This window comes from Rattus norvegicus, chromosome 3 (genome assembly GCF_036323735.1).
Source record: "Rattus norvegicus strain BN/NHsdMcwi chromosome 3, GRCr8, whole genome shotgun sequence".
NCBI lineage: Eukaryota > Metazoa > Chordata > Mammalia > Rodentia > Muridae > Rattus > Rattus norvegicus.
In genome coordinates this window covers 66,544,998-66,564,943 of record NC_086021.1, presented here as the reverse complement: position 1 = coordinate 66,564,943, position 19,946 = coordinate 66,544,998, and the positions used below count along the sequence as shown (strand labels likewise).

Below are 19,946 nucleotides of genomic sequence, written 5' to 3'. Positions count from 1 at the left end.
TATGGTGGTGCACAGACTTTGATCCTAGCACTGGGAAGGCAGTGGCAGGCAAATTTCTGAGTTCAAGATCAGTCTGGTCTAGTGAGTTCCAGGACAGCCAGGGCTACATAGTGAGACCTTGTTTTAAAAATAAATACACAAGTAAAAATAATCTTTACTGGATGATCAAAAATGGCAAATATAACATTCTGGTATATATTAACCTTTTTGCAAATGTTAGATCTCTTAAATAACAAGTATCTACATAGTACTTAGAATTGCGGGAGCTGTACCATTGAAGTCTCTACTAGGGTAATTGAGTTTGGGTCACCGTAGAGTGCTCTACAAGGGCAATGTTTTGTGGAACAGTCAGGATAAAAAAGTCCACTCAGACCCCAAACTGATAAAATGACCAATGTATAACTTTAGCCTGGGAGAATCAAGGGCATATCATCCAAACCAGGAGATCTGTAGACAGAAAAATGGGTGCAAGGTTATCTAGAGCTTTGAGGGTCCAACTTCCACCACACGCTGTATAAAAGATAAGACATGGACATCAAAGAAGATTGTCATGCCTCATAAGTTCATATTTGCTCTGCTAGGTTTTAGATTCCGTCAGAACCTGTTATCCCTTTCTTCTTCCCCACTGATCCCTTCTAGAATGGCAGTCTATCCTATACTTGTCTTATCGTTGAGTTTTAAAGTCTTTTAATTTTATGTGTAAAGGTGTTTTGATTGCCGTCTAGTATGTGTATGTGTATGGTGACCATGAGGGCCAGAAGAGGCCATCAGATCACCTGCAACTGGAGAGACAGAAGGTTGTGGGCTGCTATGTGCGTGCTGGGAAGCTAACTCCTGCCCTCTGGAAGAGCAGCAAGTGTTCTTAACTTCTAAGCTACCTCTCCAGCTCCTCCTCATTGTATTTTTTTCTTTTCTTTTTTTTTTTTTTTTGGAGCTGGGGACTGAACCCAGGGCCTTGCGCATGCTAGGCAAGCGCTCTACCACTGAGCTAAATCCCCAACCCCCTCATTGTATTTTTTAAGCATATAACTTGTTTGTTTTGATAAGGCTCAACAACTGGTAAAAATGTTACAGGATGAACTACACCTTGAGTCTAACTGTACCGACTGAGCTACTTAAGCAAGACTCTGTACCTAAGACTTTTAAAGCTGGGTGCTGCACAACTCTGAGGATGGGTGCTGCATCTGCACCATGAGAACCAGCAGCAGCTGGCCAGTTCAGCCAAGATCCAGTGCTGTGAGTGGGTCCACCCTGTTATCTATGTCATCTACTAGCTGCTTGAGTGTGTGGAGCATTTCCAGTGATGTGGAAGAATATCACTGCACATGAAGATGAAATCTGAAGCATGTCTGTGGTTGAAGATGGTGGTGACCCCTGGCACCCTCTGAGGGATTGCTGAGCAACTCCAAGGAGCTTCCAGTACCCATGGGGGCTCTGAGGGGAGACTCAGTGGTAGAGAAGGAGTCTGCAGAGCCTGCAGTCTCTCTTGAACAACTGAAAAATGGCAGATCATACGGGAAGATGCTTTTAAAAAGTGTATATATGAAACTGGAAGGAGCAGAGCCTCTCACAGGGGAGAATGGCAAAAGACAGGCGGGGCGATGGAAGCAACACAGGAACATGGCCTCAGACAAAGAACATGGCAGTAGTGGATATGGACAGTTCTGGCGATGACTGTGGCCCATTCTACCACCAAAGGCCACGTGGATGCCCTTGGTCTCTGCTGCCTACTGAAGCCATGTTGATGCTTGCCTGTGTGGCCTGTGTGCCATCGAGGGACATGATGGTGTCTGTGGTCTGTGCTGTGGTCAAGAACCATGGGCCATTAGAATGCATCAAGTCTTTGCAGTTTGGAAGATTTATTATATACATGAATTTGGAGGTATGGAGAGCAGGGGCAGAATGACAGGTTTTGAATGTTTGCAAAATTCATGTTAAAAAGTGAGGACAAATAGTATTTATTCCTCATGGAGGATGCAGTAGATAGAAGCTACCTTCAAAATGGACACTGGCCCTACCAAGACATTTAGAGATGTCTGAAAGTTTTAACAAAACATTTTTGAGGATTAAAATGTGAGAGAAAATATGCAGATCCTTTTGGTCATAAGGCACAGGAGACTGTTTTATGGCTCAGAACTGACAACATCTATAGGAGGAGTAAGACTCAAAGCAGAAACCACCAGCAGTTACTTTATTTAATACCAGTTGCTTCAACAGAAAAAAAAATACAGTGACATATTTTATCTATTCTACAAAGAGAATATATTGAGGAATAAGAGAAAAAGAAGTAGAGCATTAAATAATGAGGTTATTGTCACCTTAAGTGAAAGCACTTTCTTCTTGGTTATAAAGCTTTTAGTGCTATTAAACACAGGCACACTTAACATTTAACAAAAATACTTTAAGCTGTATGTCAATTTTTATCTTATGTGTATGAGGGTTTGCCTGTGCATATGTTTGTGTATCACAAGTGTGCCTGGAACCTGAAGAGGTCAGAAAGGAGGTCAGATCCCCTGAAACTGGAAGCATAGAAAGTTGTAAATTGTCATGTGGGCTCTGGGAATTGAACCTAGGTCACCTGAAGAGCAATAAATGTTCTTAACTGCTGAGCTATCACTCCAGCCCCCATGAAAATACTTTTTACATTTATATTTTGAAACAGGGTCTTTAGCTTGTCTCAAACATACTATGAAGCCAAGGATAACCTGAAACTCATCTTCTGGCCTCTATCTCCTGAGTGCTGGGATCACAGGCATGTACTAGCCCACTCTGTTTATGAAGAGCTAGAGACTGAGCCCAGGGCTCTGAGTATGACAGCCAGTGAACTATTCTACCACCTGCAGCCCACAGAGATACTCTGTACAAAGTAGCACCCATATTACAGTGTTTCTTTGCTTCAGATGAATTGGTATTGTCTATGACAAATGATTACTTACTTAGCATACTAATTGTCAGAAAGCGCTGCAGAGTATCTGTGATTAAAAAAGACCAAAACCAAATTTTATCTTATCTGTGGCCTTTACTTTAGCTTCACTGGTTACTCGCTCCTTAGCAAATTGGATGGCTTTAAATATCATGCATCAGTCACCTTTCCCATCAGTATATATATAGAAAACAACGTATGGAATAGCACCTGAGCAATTCTTGAATTAAGAAGATTGTTCCTTTCTATGCAAGCCTGTGAATTTTTCTTTAATCAACACTGAGGGAAAAAAAGATAAACTTTATCTTACATATTTCTTTTCAACAAAGAGGTTAATATCTTTTGATTATATAATGAAAAGACTCCTAGGAAAAGGAGTAGAGGTCCACTGTAGGACATTTTCTATAGCCCAATATTTATGTTTTATAAATTTACAAAATTCAAATGTTTTATTTTATTACTGACTCTTGTCATGGAATTAGTTAAGTTGGACTTGGTAATTTATAGAATAAATGGCAACATATGAAAGTCTCCAAAATGCTAAAACATACATGTTGGCAACAGTCTTGCCTGAGAAACCTAGGAGCAGACTGACCCTTGGCACACTAAGTCAGAGGGAAATGATCTACATAACGACATTCCACCTCAAGGACCTGGGACTGTGCTATTTCTTAAGACTTAAGGTTTGTTCTGTCCCCATATATTTTTCTAGCCATACTTCCTTACCATTGTTCTCCCTGGTGATCTGTTAAAACAAAACATTGTATTTGCTTAACATGGCTTAGTGGTTGTGAGAAGAAAATTATACAGATTTAAGGTTTAAAATATAAAATTAAAAGAATAAGTTTCAAAATCCAGACAGGGCAGGGCCCGCCCTACAGCCAAGACTGACGGGCACTAAGATACAGAAGGGCACCTCCCCCAGCTTACTCGGAGTCACACCTTAACCAGATGTCTTTCAAACCCTGATAAGCCCCTAGCTTCTAAAATCCTGTACGACCCAGTCAGCACGTACTCTTCTGCTGTGTTGTCTGTTTGAATGAGCCAATCACTTATAGCCACGCCAAAAATTAGCCAATTGTGTGTAACCGCACCAAACCCCCTAGCTTTCCCTATATAAACCCCTGACTTTTGAGTTTCGGGGTCGACACCTCTGTCTCCTGCGTGGGGTACGTGTTGGCCCAGAGACCCCCATAATAGATCTCCGTAATAAACCTCGCCTTTGCTTATTACATCCAAAATGGTCTCTCTGTGTCTGGGGTCCGCGATTTCCCGAGACCTAAATAAGGGTGTCTCTCAGACTGGGATCTTTCAGTTGGGGGCTCGTCTGGGATCGGTGTTTCCTGGGGCGCGCCATCTTGAGACTCGAGCTGGGATCTTTCAGTTGTATAGTAACTTTGTATACATTTGCCTCTAATAAAATCTCAGCACTAGGGACTCTCTGCATCCCTTAGCTTCTTGCAATCTCTTTGGGTTCCCTTGCCCCTTGGCTGAAAACTCACACTGTAGATCTTTACATCTTGTTTCATGGACTGAACTCTGCTATCTGCAGCAATGCATATTTACCAGAAAATGTCACCAGCAAAGTTAAGTTGCAAGACAATTATATCACTATCTCTCTTCAAAACTGTTGCTATCTGATATTTTGGCCGTTCTTTCATATTCACATAGCTTCTCTAAACCCCACTAGTCTGACGATCACTGCAGGAAGTGCTCTTCCTTAACCCATTCTAGCCAGCAGCTTTGAAGACTTGAGAAGCATTAATAGTGTCTTACTCACTTTAGTGTCTTCAAACCCCATCAAACGTCCAATAACACTGACTCCCAGTAAATGGGCCAAAGACATTTATCAGGCAATATTGCATTTAAAATAAAAGGACAGAGTTTTCTCTATCCATTCTTGAACACTTGAGAAACATTAACTCAAATTCCCATTTGAGCAAAGGCTTCTTCCGTGGCAGAAAAGGGATTAAACTCAGAGATAGGAAAATTCTGGTTTCTGTCTTAATCTAAAAACATCTAAACACTCTTCTTCCCTAGTTCCAAGCTACCCTAGAACACAAATAGAACTGTCAAGTCTTTCAAGGATCCTAACTGTAAAGTAGGAAGAATAAAACCTGGGTGCTTTTTTATTTTTTCTCATTTAAATAATCCTTAAAGTCCCTGCCATATCATGCTCCCCTTCCTCCTAGCTACCTAAAATGAGAAGATTTAAAGTCTTTAGTTTACTCAACAACAGAATATTCTTTTACAAACCAAGAGGAGATTCACAAAGAATAAAGCAGCTTCTGTAGAATTCATGGAGGTATATACATAATAATAGCCATATCATCTACAAAGGAAGAAATTGTATTTGTTCAAAGAACAAAGGCTTTCATGGCTATCTTCTTTTTTACTTCTAATTTCATGGAATAACATTTTTTCTTCACATCTATGTGTGATATGTGTGCATGTATGTTCATGTGTGTGGGCACATGTGCCAGTGTATGCCTGTAGAGGCTGCCTGAGGTTGATGCTGACAGTTTCTTCTATCACTTTCCACCTTACTCATTGAGGCAGGATCTCTCATTTGAGCCTTAGAGGCTGCCAATGTGGCTCGTATGATCATGTGGTTTGTTATGAAGATTCCCCATCTCTCCCTTTCAAGTGCTGGAATTACATGCAGATCAATATGTCCCCAACACTTACATGGGTACTAGGAAATAAGATCTGGCTCTCATGCTTTCATGGCAAGCTCTTTAAACAACTGAGCTATCTCTCCAGCTCCTTGAGAAAATTTTTAACCACAGAAAACAATGTAAGATCCTCTCTTTCCAACTGTCAGTGGAGGAATAAGCTAATATTCCTCCCAGTAGATTTCAGCTGTTATTTTCATAAAAGCCTACTTGCAAAATTGGTCCTTTGACATTACTTGGGGAAACGGCCTTTAAAACCATTCCTAAGTGGTAAGACTGTAACTGCTGTATCAGCTTACTTAGACAGTATAATAAAACTTAAAGTGGATCTGCTTTCCTGAGTTTGGACTTTTGGCTGACAGTATCTATGAGGCCAGCTCCAAATTCAAATATCACAACAAAACCCAAAAAACTGTGAATCGTTAGTGGAATTCCTTATGCTTCCCACACATGTGAAAAAACTTGTGAAGCTGGAGGGAAAGTACACAGGAAGACTTGAGCACAGATTTCTCTAGACTCCTTTTCCCATGAATGCTCGGTTATGAACTCCTGGCACATCACTGTAAGAACTTACCATGTTCCACTCTATTTTAGCTGTTGTAAAGAGTGGAAGATGATAACAAATTTAATTCCAGGATACATTAAGACTTGACTCATCCTGTTATCCAAACAACAATTAAAAGAAAGAAAGAAACAAAAAAACAAAGAATGCAAAACTGAGGGGTAGTGATAAATTTCTCAGCCATAAAATGACCTTTATAGTAATTTCTTTCTTACATGAAAGTAAATAGTGATATTTAAAAGCTACATAGGGAGAAGCAATGTTCTATCTACTTAAACATAATCATTTAAAATGAACACAGCGAATAAACCTTTCCCATATGACACAAAATGTTTTTTAAAAGGTAACAAAAATCTCAACGTTCAGTCATTACTACGCTCTTCAGTTCTAATAATTATAGTTTTCCAAATGGTTTTCAACCACCTAATACTCTCAGTTCTTAGCCTCAATTTACCAGAATAATACCCAATTTTCAAATGGCAAACCACACACCTTCTGCTGCAGCTCTCTTACTGCTGAATCTCTATCCATGCATGCCTGTCGGAAGGCTTCATATGCTCTATTGAGTTGCTCGCCAATGTTTTTATCCATTCCTCTTTGTCCTGTAGCATCACTATAAAGGATGGTACGAATGCCAGCTCTGGAAAATATCAGAACATCTTAGGTAGTTATTAAAGTTACATACATTTTTAAAACTGCTTCCTGAAAAGAGCCCTATAAACATAGTACCAGGTGATATGAAGGTTTATAAAAACAAAAATTTTCACCTGAAATCATGACATGAAATATAAAATTTACAATGCTAAGTAAAACAGTCTTCACTAATCTACTATTCCAGTTCCTAAAAATGCTGTTTTGGAGGTAGGTAGGAACCTGTAAATGCCATCTATTAATGGGGAAATATTAAAGATCATTTAATCATTAACACTTTAGTATAGAAATGTACAGCGTGATTAGTAATGTGAGAAGGGACTTCTCTTTACTAAATGGACAGTTACTCCTACTTAGAAGGCGAATTCTTGCTACACTAAATTAGAGCAAAACTAAATAGATAATAAATGTTTGTGGATGGAATTCACACTGTTGTTATCACAGAGCAATTAAAAAGTGTGAACATGCTCTTATTTTAGAACAAAATCTAGGGAGAGCTGCTGTTGGATTGTACATTTAAAAAAAAGGAAAGAAAACTCACATCCCTTCAGTCTCAACTCCACTACCTATTAGGTTCCTGACTTCCCTGCTGCTTCTGAATTACACATGATTTTCCCAGACGAGGTAATTTGGTTTTATCATCTCAGTTTGCCTAACATCTCTAATACATTCCTTGGCACTGTGCAGAGAGCTCCTTAATGATTCTGACTCTTCCTGGGTAGTTAAAAAAAAACATATAACCTGGACCATATATATATATATATATATATATATATATATATATATATATATATATGGATATATATAACACAGTAGAGACACAATTCTCTATTGGTTTTCAAGGGTAACAAATTGTTTCTTTGGGGAAAATTTTTATAAATCTCAACTAAAATTTTAAAATACTTTATGTGTATCTGTATCCATGTGTTCATACACCTGTATCATAACACATATGTAGAGGTCAGAGGACAACTTTTGGGACTCTGTTTTCCTTTTTCACTATGTGAATTCTGATCATTAAATATTTTAATCATTATATTGAAATATAATTCACATAAAATAAAATCTAACATTTTCACAAACATACATACATATACTTCTATGTGGCAGAAGGGTACAATTTTGTGAACATCTTTTTCCCTGACAGAAACACTGAACCTGTTAAAAGCTGATGTCAATTCCTCACCTCATCTATCTCCTAGCAAGTAATTGGTCAGTTTAAATGAATTTGTCTCTTTGTAACCAGATATTGATATATATATATCTCAAATGATAAAGACTGGGGATATAGGTTGGTGGTACAGTGCTAATCTAACATATCCAGGACACTAGTTAAATCCATAAATATAATAAAATGAATAAATAAATGGAACCTTACAACATAAGGCCTTAATGTGTGGCTTCTTTCACATAAGCTATTGTTTCTGAGGTTCATCCATACCGTAGCACATACCAATGATTTGCTTTTATATGGCTGCATATATGCCAAATGTTGTGTGTTCACTGAATGGTAGTAACATTGGATCTGTTCCTCATTGCTGGGTACTCGGATTCTTTCTGCTTTTAGGCTACTATGAATAAAGCCTCTGTGAACATTTGTGTCACGTTAACATTTTTTCATTTATTATTTATGTATTCAGGTGTTTTGCCTGCATGTATATCTCTATACCATATGCATACCCAGTGCCCAGAAAAGGGCATGAATTCCTTGGAACTGTAAGTGCAAATACTTTGTAAGCCAGTATATGGGTACTGGGAATAGAACCCAGGTTCTCTGTAAGCATAGTCAGTGCTCTTAGTTACAGAGTCATCTCTCCAGCCCTCTGTGCAGGGAGTTTCTGGGTCAAATGGTAATTCTATCTTTTACTTTTGTGGGGACTGCCAAACTGCTTCCATAAGGGCTGTGCAATTTTCCCATAGCAATGCACAAAGGTTCCAATCTGTATACATCTTCATCAATACTTCTTGTACAAAAGCACAGTTTTAGGACATCTATGAACCACAACAATGACCAGCATGGCAATAATGGCACTTGTACTAACATATTACATACTAACAAACTAACAGCCATCTAAGTGAACTTATAGCCCATTTAACAGTAGTAGTACTAGAAACTTACCCAGTTTTCCTGGACTAGTGAAGTCATGGATCTTAGAAGAGACCTTACTACCACCACATATACTAGACAAGCATAATTCCAAACTACATTCTAAATGTTATCTTTATACCCACAAATAAGTGTAGGTACTAACCACACCACAAAAAGCTCCTCTAACAGCAAATGGAGGCCATCACAGAAAACCGCAATGGATACAGTAACATATGGTCGGGGACCCCGGGTGGACATATCTAATCGAATCTCCTGCATCCAAGTCTCATTAACGTCTTGAAAGACTGGGAAGAAGAACTCTAAGAGTCAGATGATCAAGAAGTCTGCTGTGAGACTGTGACTCTTAGAAATGGCTGCCTCAACCAAGACCTAAACAATGACAGCATCAATAGACAATAGACAAAAGGGTAATAGCTCACAAAAGCTGGAGACCTGGGGCACACTGCAAACCTAAAGGCAAGCTCAATAGGCTGGAAGGTGTCCCTTCCAGGTGGTTTAGCTGGTCCCTTCTTCAGATTACTTTCTTGGCTGGTCCCTGCTCCTACACTGCTGGGCTTGTCTGAGCCTTCTTTGAAGCTTGGTTAGTCTGAAAGTGACGCTAAGCAGCCTACTTTTTGTTTGTTTCTTCACGAATTTACTTATTCCCTTTACAGCCCAATACCAGTTCCCCGTCTCCTCCCAGGATATCATCACACAGATCTTTTCCCTATTCCCTCCTCCTCTTCTCCTAAAAGGGGGAGCCCCTCCCCCACACTGGGTATCACCAACCCTGGCACATCAAGTCACTGCAGGACTTACGCACATCCTTTTCAGAGGAGGCCAGACAAGGTTAGGGGACCCAGATTCAGGGACAGCCCCTTCTCCAGTTGTTGGGGGACCTGCATGGAGACCAAGCTTCACATCTGCTACATATGTGCAGGGGGCCTAGGTCCAGTCCATTCTTGTTCTTTGATTGGTGGTTCAGTGTGATGGTTTGGATATGCCTGGCCCAGGGAGTGGCACTATTAGGAGGTGTGGCCTTGTTGGAGGTAGTGTGTCAATGTGGGCATGAGTTTGAAGACCCTCATCCTAGCTGCCGGGAAACCAGTCTTCTCGTTTGCCTTTGGAACAAGATGTTGAACTCAGCTCCTCCTGCACCAAGCCTGCCTGGATGATAATGGACTGAACCTCTGAACCTGTAAGCCAGCCCCAATTAAATGTTGTTCTGATAAGAGTTGCCTTGTTCATGGTGTCTGTTCATAGCAGTAAAACCCTAAGACATTCAGTCTCTAGGAGCCCCTAGGGGTCCAGGTTAGTTGACTTTGTTGGTCTTCCTGTGGAATCCCTGTCTTTTGGTCCCTCAATCCTTCCCCCAACTCTTCCTCAAGACTCTCTAAGCTCCATCTGTGTGACAGCAACAACACAAACAACCCAATTAAAACGGGGATAGAGCCAACCAGAAATCTCAGCAGACAAATCCCTGATGGTTAGGAAGCACCTAAAGACATGTTCAATGTCCTTAGTCATCAGGGAAGTGCACATCAAAATGACTCTGAGATTGCACCTCACACCCATCAGAATGGCTAAGATCAAAAACTCAAGAAACAGCACATGCTTGTGAAGACGTGGAGTAAGGGGAACACTCCTCCATTGCTGGGGAGTGTGCAATCAATTTGTAGTTTCTCAGTCTACTGTTTGTATGCTCTTGGAACGAGAGAGAGACTAGAGAATCTGGACAGTTTCAAGGACTTCTTGTCATAGGGAGTTTCCCTGCAGGATAGGCTGTATGATCTCACTTAGAAATCCTGTTGTTCTACTGAACTGAGAACAGGGCACCCAATAGAGAAGTTAGAGAAAAGACTGGAGTAGCTGTTTGCTACCCCATAAGTAGTTTGCAAACCCATAAGAAGGACAATAACATCAACCAACTAGACCCCCCCAAGAGCTCCCAGGGACTAAACCACCATCCCACGAGAACACATGGACCCATGGCTCCAGTCGCATGTGTACCAGAGGATGGTCCTGTCTGGCATCGATGGAAGGAGAGGACCTTGGTCCTGTGAAGGCTGGATGCCCCAGTGTAGGGGAATGTTAGGGTGGGGAGGTGGGAGGGAGTGGGTAGGTGGGTGAAGGAGCACCCTCATAGAAGCAGGGGAAGAGGGGAATGGGATAGCAGGTTTCTGGAGGGGAAACCAGGAAAGGGGATAACATTTAAAAATGTAAATAAAAAATATCCAATAAAAGGAAAAAAAAAGAAAAAAAGAAATCCTGTTGTTTCCCCTCCTTGTACATAATTTGTGCTAAGTGACCTGTTGCTCTCCTTTTCTTGTATATCCTATGTCTTAACAAGTCCCTTCCAAGATTAACCTCAAAGGGAAACAGCTACATCACAGTTATTTAACACTAAGTGGTCAACTCTGAAATCCTAAACAGATAAACTTCAAAAATACTTAGTAGATTTTATATTTGCACTCGTGCACACACACAGTTGGGGGAATGATGATGATGATGATGATAATAATAGAAGCCATCAATTTAGGAGAAAGTGAAGGGAGGAACATGGGAAAGACATGGGAGTGATTGAAAATTAGAAAGAAGGTAAGGGTTAGGATATAACTGTATCTTATTTAAAATATACTTTTAAAAATGGACGGGACATTAGCCTGGGTGTGAGGCAGTATCAAATTTTGGATTGCTTTTCCTTTCCCTTGTGTTTAATGAAAACAAACATTCTTCCATGTGGATTTTTTTGGCTGTTTGTCTTGGTCAAATTGGAAATAATTTCCACTCAAAGCCTTTGCCTATCTTTTACAAACCTTATTTTCCTTTATACACACTAATGCAAAACAGTGGAACAACCAACAAACAAAGTGATCACTGTGTATGGCTTACATCCTGGTGCTTTAATAGCAGTCTGGGTTTTTCAGGCATACGAGGCAAGAACACTGAGCTCTGCCCTATGTCTGGGGCTTTTGCTCCTGTTTTCTCTTCTCTTCTAGAGAAGAACAAAGACTGTTTATGAGAGGAATGATATCAGGGGAAATTCACTGATACAATAAGCTCCTTTCTTTTTACCAACAGTGGTTTTTGGCACATGACATTTTTAACCTGAATGAGTTTCAATTTAGTAATAGTTTTCTTTTGCTACTTGCAATTTCTTTTGGTGTCTTATCTTGGCCTAATCCAAGAACATACACATTTTCAACTGTTTCCTTAGAAGTGCTTTATAGTTTAGTATTTACATTTGGACACACACACACACACACACACATACACATACACACACACACACACACACACACACACACACACACGTTAGTTTTATATATGATTTGAGACAGAATCCAGATTCATTTTTTATTGTGAGGATATTTAGGTGTCCTGACAGTATTTATTGAAAGTATTTTCCTGATAAGTAATACCCTTAGCTACCTTGTTGAAAATCAGTTGCCTATATGTCAGTATTTTGTTTAAGATGATGATAGAGGTTGAACCCAGGGACTTATACATGGTAAGCACATGTTCTACCACTGACCCCTAGTCCCACACTGCCATTTTAAACATAGAGGTACAAAGAATACTTCAATAATACTATCAAATAATCCAATATCCTACCATTTTAAGACATCAAATAAACCAAATCCTATCATTTTTAAGATACTAAATAACATTTCTAAGTAACTTATCAGGCTTAACAACAATTTCCAGGTTTTAATTACAAGGATATTAGTGGTAATTACTTTTGAAGAATTGAAGAAATAATAATTCTTCACTCGTTCCACTTAGGAATTTAGTTCTCATTGACCTCTGATGGATGAAAAAGTACTATTTTGATACTTTATTTAAATACTTTCGCATTCAAAAGTATTTAAGGATATGCACTTGAAGCCGCTCCTACACTCAGACATTCTTTTCCACTTTTCCTATGTTTGCTCTGTTTGGGAAAAAAAATACTGAACACTATTTACAAAACATAAATAAGGAGGCAAGAAAAGCGTACTAGTGTGGATGTTAGAAGTCATCTCACCTCAAAAAGCTGGACACACAGCAATTTGTTAATGTAAACCACACTTTTGTTTTAAACTCCAGGACACCAGAACCGTGAACTGAGACTCTATCTGGCTTAAGGTTTTGTTCCATTACTGGCTAATCCTCATATTGACCACTAAACTTTCAGTGACCCGAGTTACTTTCTCATGAGTATAACGACAATGCTTGGACAACATTTCTAAGTAACATACTTTACAGTTCTTCACTCTGTGGATAAAAAAAGTCTATTCCATTAAAAAGGTATATCCTTATTTTTAGAAACCTAAATGCTGTATTAAAATTACCTTCATCATATGGAAATAAATCGTGGGGGTATTTTCAACGCTTTAGGTCCTCGAATGAGACCTAAGATCATTAAGAGGAACTGCTAAGTAAATCACACACGGATGCACACTACTCCCTGAAATAAGAATATAGCTAGAAATTAAGTTTTCCTTGATACAAATAAACGATACACTTAATTGAATCAGGAAGAGAAATGTGTGTTAGATTAGTGACACTGGCCAGAGGAAAAGGAAAGTCTCTGGGGTAGCTACATGTCAATTACATTTTGGTGTGCTTTTCTGAAAAAAAAAATTGTCATTCTCCAGGAAAAAATTTTTTATTTGGAGTAAGCATGTTTCTCTTCACTTACAAGTTCTTCTAATTTTAGCGGGTACTGAAGAAGGGACTATACTGTGGACATTGACAAGTGGACATAACTACCAAATACACTGTCTTTTGTATTGTTTCATCTTCCGGCTAGGTGGGTTATGTGTAGGTAAGGCTCCCAGAAGAGGTGGGACAAGAATGAAGATGCTCTGGTCACTGACATTGGTAAGTGCTTAGATAATGTCTGGATACACTATAGTTCAATCCTTTTATGGAAAAGAAGCCATTTATCTTGGTTAGCCACTGTTCTGTAGGTTTCTAAAAGAGAAGAGATTCGCTATATCCAATTCAGTAAAATATTTAAGACAGGGCCAGTCTGAACACATTGTATATGATGCTTTTTTTTCCCTCAGGAGACAAAATAGTCATGGGGCTTACCTTTTTCTCCCATTGAACCTTATAATTTAGTGAGGCAGACATATAAGAAAAAACTAACCAACCCAAGAATTTAATTATAAATGTTAGATAAAAGGTATGAACATATTTTGATTGGGATTTGGCCAGAAAAAAATATTTGCAAGGTTTTATCCAGTGGGGACTTTTATGAATTTTTGTGTTAGAATTGAAGAATTTATTGCCAAAGAAGCAAGCAAGATAAAAGTTCAAATAAAAATATTCAATCGAAAAAAAAAATGTGAAAACTTCACATAGGATATGACAAAATGAGTCCTAAAAGATGAGAAGGACTTCAGAAGAACAGGATTAAAGAAAGAGTTCAGTTCATTCAGAAACGGCAGTGGCACTAAGAGGCTATATTTGGTGACTGGCATATTCTCTTTATGAATGTCTAGTGCAGAGTGTTGAGAGTGGAGGATTCTAGATATGGCAGTCAAGTCATCATGTATGAGTGTGCTGCACAATCCCTAGGGTACCTATTCATAAAGCCAATGTGTAAAGTGGCACTTCTGGGACTGTAGAGTGCGTTCACTGCACAAACTTCAACATATTTGTTAAGAGCAGACTGTAGCAAACATTAAATGTCACTAAAAACTTAAGCTTTAGCCTGTTTAACTAAAGGTTTAATGAGGGTTTCGAGCAGGGTGCAGACACATTCTTACAAAGTAGACTTAGTTTCTCAAGTTCATAGTTCCAAGAGGACACACAGAGGGAACCGGCTGTGTGCAACCTGTTCTCTGCGTCAACTCTATCTAATGAGTCCAGGAACAAGTCCACTGTTGATGTTAAAGTGGAATGCTCCCTTTCAAGGAACGGTCCTTGACAACTGGTGCTCTTCAGAAGGCAGTGGAACCTTCACCCAACGGTACCTTGGTGAGTGTGGGCCTTGAAGTCTGATAGTCTGACCCACTGCCTGTCCTCTCTCTGCTTCCTGATTGGACGAGTGTGTCCAGGGGTCTCACACTTCTGCCAGCAGCCCTAACTCTATCTGTCTTAAACTCTAAGTCAAAATAAGCCATTGCCCTCTTTAGTTGCCTCTTGTCAAACATTTTGGCAATACTGACAAGAAAAGTACCTAATGCAGCTAGTATGCGGTTTACCATTCAGGTCTGATACGATGCTACACATCTGCACCTCCAGCTTAACAGGATGAGGCAGGAGGACTGTCACAACTTTGAAGCAGCGTGAGCTATACAGTTAAGTTCCAGACCTGCCTGGACTATATAGTAATACCCCATCTCCAAAAAGCAAGCAAGCAAACAGAGTAAACAAAAAATACAGTTTATCATACGAAACATATTAGAGGCCACAGCCCTTAGGGACATTTCTGAGGTATCTTCAGCAGCGTCTATGTGTCTCCCAGACTATACATGAAGCTACATGATTATGGTCTTCATTCTTGTAAGATGGCTAAAGAACTGATTTTGTAAGTCATGGAAATACCCTTGCACTCTGCTTTAGAATTACCACCAAAGCTCATGTAAAGTACTGAGTCTTTAGACTAAAGAAAAGTTATCTATAAAAACAAAACAAAATCCCAATTATACGTTTTTAAAAAAAGGAAGAAGATAAGACTAGACACCAGCATGGAGTACAGGCTAGGTGAGGAAACAATGTGAGGATATTCTTTAGAAACTATTGCTACATTCTGCATGAAAGTGGGCGCACTTAGTAAAACCAGAGAAAATAAAAGATGAGTGGATTCAAGAGTTATTTCAAAGGTGAATGACAGAAGTTTTGATGGCCAACTTGATATGCATTAACAGGTAAGAAAGCAGAACTTGAGTCCTCGTGTTCTAAACTAGTTAGGTAAGAGGTGTTAGGACCTCAACACAGAGCATAAAATGATTCCACTGCAGATTTTCCAGAATATTAAAATTATAGTAGTGAAAGATACATGGTAAGAGACACACATTTGATGGACATGGGTAGGGTGGTTGAGAATACACTGAATTAAACTTTGAACAAGCATGCTAAAAAAGATAATAGGAACAGCCAATAAATTGATAATTTATTAGAACTAAAGGTTAAACTTTTTTTCTCACTGTTTATATTCCTGGCATCTGTTTTGAATGTTCTGACACTAGTACACCTTTCAACAGTAATATTCAAATATTCTCACCAAGGAAAGTACAGGAAAAATCATTTTTGAAAAGAGAAGAGACAGAGAATCGGGACTTATTATTATATCACTTTGTATCACTAACATTTAATATTTTTTTCTGTCCCAAAATATATAGGCTCCTTTATTTATCTATAAATGCTCGAAGGGAAATTAGGAAATGAATAAACTTGTTACATAATTCTATCACTTTCTAAAGAGATTATTAATGCTGTAGGTAGCAGTGCAGTCTGTCACCCTTTGCATAGGAAACAGCAGGAAAGAGAGATCTCTGGCAGGTGCTGGACTTCTTTTTATGTGAGTGTCTATGCATGTGCATGTGGCCCTGTGCAGGCTGGAGGAAGGTGCTGGGTGCCCTGTTTGATTGTTCTCTACCTTATTCCCCTGACACTATACTTGATATTCATGGTTTCAGCCAGTAAGCATAGCAATCCTCCTGAAGAAAAGCGTGCTCGGCCAGCCTAGGCCTTCTTAAATGGATTCTGGGGACCTAGAGCAGGGCCATGTAACAAGCCTCTTACTCACAGAACCGTCTCCTTAGCCTTGAATGCATGTCTTTTAAAAATCTCTTTTCTAAGCTGCCAAATGTATGGCAATGAAGTATGACTAATAATTTTTTTCAAGAGAAGTAGTTTGTATCATCTTAAGTACTTAATATGAAAACTTTGAAAAATATTTTTGAGTAATCTTTTAATTAAAAGATCCTCTAAACACAAGAGAACAGTATAAGAAATGCCATAGGCTGTAAAAGATTAATAAAGGGAGACTCTGTTTCTAAACTAGTACTTAAAATCTTAGGAGTCAACAGATTAGCCTCCCATCCAGCATCCTGAGTCACTGCATCAGAACAAAAGGAAGGAGGACTAGGAAGGGAGAAAGCTCTTCTTTCTATAAAGAGAGTGAAATTTCAGGATAGAGCTTTTCACAAAAGGCCCATTTTTTTTCTTAAATCACAAGTTTAAAACTGCTGAGCAGCATTTAGCCTTGAGAATATCACATCAATAAAAGGAAGAAGCAAAGGCCTTGTGATTGTAAAGCCATGACCTGCACGCTCTTAACCACGGGCATAGCGCCTCAAACCTCACTGTTAATTCCCCTGACGACTTCTAGAGGCTGTTGGGCAAATGGTTGCAAGTCACAACTTGTTTTATTAGAAGTAATTGTGAGAACACCAATGAGAAAGTAAATAAGGTTTCAGAGCTCTCCAAATCTCTATTTCCACTTATTCCCAAGATGTTTGGGGTGTGACTTTAAACGTATAATGTACATTTAAATCTAGATGCAATATTTTTATACTGTGCAGCTTCCTCTCATTACAACTGCTGAATATTCCTGATAAGCCCCACCTACCCCGACCCTTGGGTAGCCTGGCAAGCTTTCAGTTCTCCATCTAAGCCACAGTTGTCCAATTTTCACCCTTTCTTTAAGGTCATGCCAGTTTCTCTTAAACATGAACATTCAGACCTAATAAACTTTAGCATTATTTCTGTGCCATCCTATTGTAGGGAATGAAGAGTTGGTCTTGCATATCATTCTATTTATCTCTAAAAACCTAAATGAAAACCTAAATGGCATAAGACTGAGTACAGACAATTTTCATAAAATATACTGTCTCTAACAGAATTTGTAAGCATGAACCTCATCATCAACCCATTTTAAAATGTGTAGGATGTGGTTATAACAGAGCCTCCTTTTGGTAAATATAGTGGGATCATCAAGCAACAAACATCAGCAAATCGTATACAAGGATTCTTAGACAATAATTCGGTGTAAGGGATATGCCGCACATTTTAAATCACTGCCAGGGTTATGTGATAGGTGGACTATGTAAAACACAGCTCCTCCATACACGATATACTCTTTGAAATGTTCCTGAAGGTGGAAACAAAAGCAGTAGCTGCTAATGTAGGCTTTCACTCTCTCTCTCTGGGTTTCAAGACAGACTTTCTCTGGGCAACCCTTGCTATCCTGGAACTCACTCTGTAGAGTAAACTGGTCTTAAACTCACAGAGATCTATTAGCCTCTGCCTCCCAAGTACTGAGATTAAAGGTGTACACCACTACCACCCAGCTACAGAAGACTTTCTCTTTAAAAAAAAAACAGTAAGTATTTTGATGTTTTGGCTGATGGCCAGAACAACACTATTTTATTTGAATTCCATTATTGTTCAGAATATAAACCAACATTTTCATTATAACGGCATTATTGTGGAGAAAGCTGAATATGACATCAGTCCTTCTTTGACCAAGCAACAATGACTCTTTCTACTTGATGTTCTCCTATCAATACATAATCATTCCAAATCCTACTGAAATTTCAAACTGTCTATAGATAATTAAAGACACGGCCCAATGGCATGCCTTCAAAAATCCTATGGGCCCAGGCAACTTAAGTTCTTTGTTTGATTGGCATCCCAACAATGAAGGAAGTAAAAAGCAGACAAGAAATGTCAGGGTGTACAAGTGCTTTCCTGTTCCTCATAGAACACTGTAAGGACTAGCATGGAGTCAGACATATATTTGCCAGATGCTTTATATAAACCACCTGCTTTGCAAGCTTTCTGTTGCAGCAGCACATATTCTGGTGCTTTGGAGAAAAGAAAACCCAACTTCAAAAAGGTGCATAAGTTACCTAAGGTCACAGAACTAGAAAATTAAAGTACTGGGTGAACATTGATCTCTGATGTGAAAACACAATCTTTAGTTCTTTGTTGCTTATTTAGTCCTGCTTTTTTGTTTGTTTGTTTGTTTGTTTGTTTGTGGGGGTGGGGGTTTCCTGGCTATCCCGGAAGGCCAGGCTGGCCTCAAACAAAAGACATTCACCTGCCTCTGCCTCTTGAGTGCCGAGACTAATGACATATGCCACCATGCTTGGCCTACCCCACCCCCTCCTTGTTTTCTTTTGTTTTCCTAGAAGACAAAGTCTTGTTATGTAGCCCATACCCTCAGATAACCATCACCTTTCTTTGGCTTCCCAGGTGCATAGTCTTTTAAAATAAACTTTTCTTACTCTCAGACATAATAATGGAAGTCTGTTTTCTCTGGAGCCAGTATTATGCTGCTAAAGGAGTCGGCCAATCCTGGATAAAGGACGTAAAAATCAAGAGAATGTAGTGGTGCTTAGGAGATCACTAAGCCTTGGGGATATCGGTACGAAACAGTTTTGTACCTCCAATAATCTACTTCCACCAGACTGAAAAACCACAGGCCTAATGGTAAAAGTTCTAGCATATCCACCTACAGTGATCTGTAATTCTTCAAGCTCGCCTTTGTTTGTTGGGAGAGTTAGGGTGTAGGGAAGGCTCCTCCTGGGTCTCCCCACTGCTGAGCCTTCTCAGTAAAGTTTGTTAGGCCTTTCATTTGCAGTGAGAGACCAAGTCAAACCTAATGCAGTTGCAGATGTCAAAAGCATCAGCCTTTTCTACTTTGCCCTGGAGAAGAAGGGCACCAGCCTTCCCCAACATCGCCCAGGTATGAATAGTAAGAATTCACAATCTATTAAAATAGAGACTACTTGAGTCCAAGAAAGAAACGCTCCATCTTTTCTGTATCTCAACCATAGTTCCTCTAATTTTAGTATCAGGTTCAAAACCCAGAAAAATCAGTCAATAACAATGCATATACATAAATAAGACTCTTTCTACTCTCAGTTTTGGATGGGTTAGGCAGACCTTTCATGTTTTCCTTACTCAAAAGAAAGTGGGAAAGAACCATCATTCCTAATATTGATGATCATTTATCACTTCTAGAACTATCTAAGAAGGAATCAGCCAATTTCTCAAATGACAGTTTGCATTTCTAATCTTACTTTCCATGTCATAAACTTT

General features: G+C 39.2%; 1 protein-coding gene across 10 annotated transcripts in view; it reads right to left on the bottom strand.

Annotated features, from left to right (window-relative positions):
* Nucleotides 1-19,946, bottom strand: part of Tank (TRAF family member-associated NFKB activator) — a 76,031-nt gene that overhangs the window by 33,921 nt on the left and 22,164 nt on the right. For all 10 annotated transcript variants that reach the window (XR_010064568.1, XM_006234273.5, NM_001164073.2 and 7 more), the window contains exon 2: nucleotides 6,653-6,800. Coding sequence is in view for 9 of the 10 variants with exons in the window: in XM_006234273.5 (XP_006234335.1) it covers nucleotides 6,653-6,751 (99 nt within the window). In the remaining variant the exon portion in view is untranslated. The remainder of the gene's footprint in view (nucleotides 1-6,652; nucleotides 6,801-19,946) is intronic.